Below are 6,611 nucleotides of genomic sequence, written 5' to 3'. Positions count from 1 at the left end.
AGGCTGAACAGGTCATTGATCATATGCTTGTTGCTTTTGCTTTCCCGGCACGCACGGTCCCGATGATGGCGCAACCCATTGCTGATGGCAGGAAGGCTGGGAAGTTTGCAGAACCAGTAGTGCAAGGTAAACTCTTTTTGTTTCCCCTTTGTTCTCTATTTTCTAATCTTCATGGCAAGTTCAGTTTGAATTGTGATGGCAACTCTTATGTGATGTACATGGACTTTTCAGTTGAGATTTCATGGCAACATCTATATTTGTTTTTTTTTCTTGTCCGCCTGAACCTCGACTGTCATGGCAATTGTAATTTATGTAACTTTTGCTGCTTCCACACTATGTAGATGACATTTGAAGTTGACCTAACTTGGCAGTTGCTGTTCATGTAACATGGCAAATGATATCACTCTGACGTGGCAACTGCTGTTTAGCTTGGCACGGTCAAAACACTCTCGATCACACATGGTTTCTGTAGTTGTTGTCACATGGAAACTGTAGTGCATTGCACATGGCAAACTTTGTTTCGAATTGACAATTGAAAACAACATTTCTCTTAGCATGACAGTTCATAGTTTGATCTTTGCACAAGAACTTGTTGTGTCCAATTCTTACCCCTGTGTTCTTTCTTTCAGTAACCCCTGAGGAGATTTCACCGTCCCTTGATGAAGCTTACCGTAGGATTGAGCGGGATGCCTTAAATAGGAGGTCATCGCGCAATCAGGGCCAGCCAAGTTCTGATGCTCCTAGTGCACTAGTATTTGAAGATATTGTCAGTAGTGCAACCCCTGGTTCTGTGAGGCAGGCGAGGGTAGTTCACCCACCATCGGCGGATGATTTTGAGCTCGATAGTAGGGCTACAAAGGAGCAATCTCTTCTCTATGATATTGTCAAGCGCTTCGGAAATGCGAGGTCGAACTGCAAATACGTGAAGAACTTGAGAGAGTAATGACCACACCCCACACACCCTTACTTGCTTTCCACGATATTGTCTTTTGGTCATGTTTTGTTTATGTTATTTAGTTTTCTTAGTAGATATGATTCTTTCATGTTATATCATTTTCATACAGCTCGTGTTTGGACAGAACTAAAATCATTAACTGTGATGCGACGTTCGTTGACCTGGATGATCTAGCCGAGTCTGTGAGGCCCACTGGTAAAATGTCGCTGAATGTAGTTGCGTGTGGGATCGACTACATCAACAAGCATGTGGACATTTGTGCCGACAAGACGATCATGTCCTACAGCGTGACCACCAAAATATGGAATGGTGACTTCCACCATGCCATCCTGAGGAAACATTTTGCCGCGCATGGTGATTTCAAGCTCACACTGAAAAAATTTGTGAGTGTTTCATCTTTCTAGATGTTTATTTTCCATGTTATGTTTGTGCATAGTTATATTCCATTTGTGGGTTAGTTACTTTCATGGCAACCGTTCCCAGGGCTAAAAAGTGTCAACTTTAATGAAACTCATGTGGCAACTTAACTGAAAAAGTGATGGCAATTTTATTGAAACATGTATGGCAACTTCTGACAATTACACATGGCAACTGAACTCTTCTTTCAAACAAACATGGTACCAACTGCGCTTTTTCACGTGTCCAGTTGACCATTGATGCCTGCTTCATATAGCCATTTTTAATGGCAAGATTAGTGCATAGCATATGGCAACTACATCCAGCTGTTTTCATGTCAAATCTTTTTTCCCTTTACTTGCAGATCATGTTCCCCATGTTCCAACTGCTTGCACCAGATAATCCAATTGCCTTGACCTGAAGAACCAATGCTTTGATGTGCTTGATTCAGTCCGTTCAGGAGATGACGCCAGCTTACTACTCATGCTGAATTCCTTATCAACAACCTAAAAGAGACGTGGAACCGTCATTACAGAAGCTCAAAGGTCAAGATCAGTCATTTTCCAATTGAGTACGTCACGACTGCCAAGCAAGGAAACGGGTAATGTCCATCTTTTCCTGTGTTTTCTACCTCATTTTGACTTTTCAGTTTTTCCTGAAAGTTTATTATGTTTGCTGGCATGTGTTCACCTGCTTTTTCGTTGTAGGCGTGACTGCGGCTTCTACATGTTGGAATACCTTGCAAAGTGGGAAGGTCGACGGGTTCCTGTCATCACAGACGCAATTGTAGTCTTCGTAAAATCTTTACATGGAACTGGGTGATGAATGGAGATTTCAACAAGCGGGCTTCAGCACGAGAATTCATCAAGGGAGCTGTCAAAACTGCGAACAAGAAGTACACATGATCACGGGGTGCTCAATACCCACGCCTACCTTACATTCGTGGTTGATGAATGTAAGGTATCATCTGCTCTTTGGAACCATGTCCGTGTGCTACGTTATGTATTTTTCACCGTAGCTGTAGGCGCTAGTGATGGCTTGGGTGTGCCGTCTAATCTTGTAATATAAGTGCGGAACTAAATCTGTTAGGTGTGACAACTACTACTTTTATGTTCATTTCTATGTTGTGAATGTGCATACTAATGTTTGAAAGGGCAGTATGTGTGCTTGTCCGAAATGTGGTTTGAAATTCTGTTTGTCATATGTTTGATTTGTTTATGTTTTTGTGGAGGGGCGTGGCAGATGGTTCGAAACTTCTTTGAAATAATTTGTGATCATTCATCAACTTACTATCTTCAGAACTTGTAAAACTACGAACGGCCCACTAAGTCGAGTTATTTTATATCGGGAATTTATATTTTGATATGATTTTATTTTTCATCATGGCAACTTTAGTCGCCCTAACATGGCGTTTATGATGCATGATACATGTCAAGTATAGTTGAACATGCACGGCAACTACAACTACTTTTTTCGTTTTGGGAATTGCAATGCTAACGTGTTGGATTTTCTAAACAACGTCCATGTGGCAACTGCAACAAGTATTTTTTGAAACTTTCTGGCAAACATAGTGCTGTCCACGTGTCCATTTTTTATGTACACGCCCGTGCTCAAGCATACTAGTTCATAGATTCGCATATGTGGCACCTCTCCCACGTTAATTTCAATACAACTTAGATGGCAGTTGTTTCTTCTCACGATTCGCCCGTGGTCAATTCAATAGTTCTCACATGGTATATATAATACTACATATGTGGCAACTATTCCTTTCTCAAAAATGCGTGGAATGAAAACTGAGAAGCTACCCGATGGCAGATTTAGTAGCAGCTACATGGCAGATTTAGTAGCAGCTACATGGCATATGTAGTAGCATATACATGGTCATTTCAATAGTTCTCACATGGTATATATAATACTACATATGTGGCAACTATTTCTTTCTCAAAAATGCGTGCAATGAAAATAGAGAAGCTACCTGATGGCAGATTTATTAGCAGATACATGGCAGATTTAGTAGCAGCTACATTTCATATTTAGTAGCATATACATGGTCACCTCAATAGTTCTCACATGGTATATATAATACTACATATGTGGCAACTATTACTTTCTCAAAAAATGCGTGGAATGAAAACAGAGAAGCTACCCGATGGCAGATTTAGTAGCAGCTACATGGCAGATTTAGTAGCAGCTACATGTAGTAGCATATACATGGCATATGTAGTAGTAGATACATGGCATTTTCTTCTTTTTCTGCAATCCACCACCAGTTATGCTCACATTTCTAACCCATCATCATCATCTGCATGTCAAAATTGTCACTAACAGCAAAGCTAGAATCTCCCACAGTTGCTTACAGATTGTCAGTTCCTTTCCTGGTTTCTTGTGCATTGCTTGAATTTCCAACCCTGATTTGTATCTCACCTCTTTTGGAAGGCCTTTTGTGATGGAACGTGGCGGGGTTCCTGACCTGATTTTGCGTGTTTGATGCTCCAGACCCTATTTCTGAGTTTTCATAGGACGGACCTGTGGATGAAGGCACACTCGAAGTGCGAGGGAATCTACGTAAGGCCTCTTCAGCCTTCCTTTTCTCGATCTCATCAAGCTCTCTTTTTAGTGCCTTCTTGTGCTTTTCTGCCACCCTTGCCGTCTCATTGCTCTTGCATGCTTCATTTATTAGTTCAGCATAGTTCTTGGTCAAGACCACGTGCCTCACGGAGTCCATGGTTTCCTCCGGTCTGTCATCATGTACAGCTAAAAGTGCATCGATGTTTGTGGCCCCAATGCATTGTCAGCGTCCCAAGTCAATCGCCCATGTATGAAATGGCGGGGCAAACGCTTGACCGCGTGCATCTCCATAACTTTGAGTATGTGGCAACACACAATCCCGTCCTGTTCGTATTTGCAGCATACGCAATAGTACTCACCTTCATTTACTGCGGCCTTCACAAAGTAGTTTCTTCCCTTGTCCGGATCTTCAGGTTCTGAATTGGACATTTCCCTAAGATTACACACCTTGAATGTCCATTCGTCAACCTAATAAGCTACATACATGGTGTACATCTTTATTTCTTCCTGGAACCTGCATGTTTTGTGCTCGTTAATTTCTCATATTCTTTTTATCCACTTTTGTTGAGGTAGGCCACAAAATAGCAAGCGTATTGAATTCAACGATGGCAAAGAAAAAACATGGCAACTACAGTGCATTCAACATGGCAACTATGGCTATTTTGGCATGGCAACTGCATCATATTGTTCTCATGGCAAAACATGTCATCTTATATGGGAAATACTTTGTATTACACATGGCAACTACACTACATCCCACATGGCAACCACACAACATTCAAAATGACAACTACACTTTTTGCACAGCACACGACAGCTATGATTTGTTTTCCAACTACTCATTTTTCTATTCCATTTTCATCTTGCATTTATCTGTTTACTACAGATGGTAGTTTCAAGCCAATACCCATGGCAAACATATTTGATATTTTGTTTGCTTCCTTTTTCAGCACAAGGCATGCAGCCTTGTTCTTGTTTTTGCAGTCAACATTTTTGTTTTTTTAATAATTTTCGATGTTGAATGCATTGTGCCATACATGGCAACTAAGACCGTATGAGCATACACTTACTTGTAAAATATTTTGTTCGTGTATATCTTTCTCATCTACCTCTCCATCGGTAAATATGTTAGGAATTTAGGTTGCTTCAGTGCGGTGTTCGCTTCTTGCTGCAGCTTCGATCCCAGTATTTTATGTTGCAAAGCTGAATATTGCTTGGCAAACTATAGCAATGAGTTGCCGGGGCTCGCGTAACGCTTCAAAACAACATTGAACCCCTCACTGCATTACATAGTCTGCAGAAATGGATAAAAGCACCGCACAAAAAAGACTGGCACCCAGTACATCCGGTTCCCCCACAGGTTCTTAAGGGTCTCGTTGTCTTGGACTTGGTATTTTTCAATCATAGCCGTCCAGCTTCGTTCAAACTCTTCCACTGTCAAGCTGTGGTCCACAGACAACTCGAATGCCTTGTGTAGATCTGGATGGTTATCAAAGAATGATCCTAGAGTCTCTTCTGCCTTCTTAATAATATGCCACCTATAGTGCCTGTGCACTACCATGGGGAAGACCTCCTCTATGCCTACACGCATGCTAAAGTCCTGGTCTGTTATTATGTTCATCGGAGAAAGTCCACCCATGCACTCCAAGAAGGTCTTGAACAACCAAGTGTAACCATCAATATCTTTGTTCCGCACGAGGCGGCAACCGAACTGCAAGGATTGATTGTGGTTATTTATTCCTATGAATGGAGCACATGGCATCTTGTACATATTCACGAGATATGTTGCGTCGAAAGAAATGCAATCACGAAAATGCTTGCAGGCTCTTCTTGTTGCACCATCCACCCAATACATGTTTCTGACGCGGTCCTCATCGTCTAGTCTTATTCTGTAGAAGAAATCAGGATCTTCTTTTGCTTTCTCTTTGAAGTAGGCAATCGTGTCTTCTATGTCAGCCAACTTTCTCTCTCTGTGGTACTTTTCCTTTAGGTTTGTGATCTCTGCTGGTATGTAGGGCATGCTACCTAGACTACCATATTTGCTATGGATCAGTGATAGTATTTGGACCATTCTCGAATTACTGACGTTACAATCATGTAGCAATTTTACGAATTTCTTCTCGTGAGGACTGAATCCTCTATGGGCGCTCAGAAATCTTACTAGTTCAAACTTCTTTATTCAAATCGTAGTTGTGTTCTTCGACATACTCGGTGACCACCCACCAGGCTCCATCTGTGTTTAGCTTCATTCTGGCAGGGCATTCCATCTTGAAAATGATGCCTCTCCTTTGTTCCGGCACGACCGTCACAACACCTTTAACCTTCTAGTTCTTTTGCGCCTTGTAGCACCTTAGCTCACCTCTGTTGTACTTGTTAGTTTTTTATTCTCCTATGGCATTCTGTGTTTACAGCAAATCCATGGAACAACGCATAGCTCTAATAGTATTGCTTGGCATCTTCAAATGAACTAAATCTCTATCCAACACAAGGTGGTTGAGTTGGCATGAACTCTGATTGTCCCTCTTCTTCTTCCCCTTGCGTTTCGTCATCAGTTTCATCATTCACTTCAGTATTGGTGGCTGTTTCATCTGTTCGAATGTTGCTTGTGCTGGTGCGCACAGGCGTGCTTGTCGTCGTTGCTGCAAGGATGGCAAGTTATAACACCGACTCTGCATTGTTCTTGATAGGCTGG

General features: G+C 41.7%; 1 protein-coding gene across 1 annotated transcript; it reads right to left on the bottom strand.

Moving 5' to 3' along the window:
* Nucleotides 1-5,204: 5,204 nt before the first annotated feature.
* On the bottom strand, nucleotides 5,205-5,990 carry LOC120973977 (protein FAR1-RELATED SEQUENCE 5-like). Its single transcript, XM_040400318.1, has one exon. The coding sequence runs from the start codon at nucleotides 5,988-5,990 to the stop codon at nucleotides 5,205-5,207; it is 786 nt and encodes a 261-aa protein (XP_040256252.1).
* Nucleotides 5,991-6,611: the final 621 nt, after the last annotated feature.

This window comes from Aegilops tauschii, chromosome 2 (assembly GCF_002575655.3).
Source record: "Aegilops tauschii subsp. strangulata cultivar AL8/78 chromosome 2, Aet v6.0, whole genome shotgun sequence".
In the NCBI taxonomy this organism is placed as follows: domain Eukaryota; kingdom Viridiplantae; phylum Streptophyta; class Magnoliopsida; order Poales; family Poaceae; genus Aegilops; species Aegilops tauschii.
This window is presented reverse-complemented; position numbering and strand designations above follow the sequence as displayed.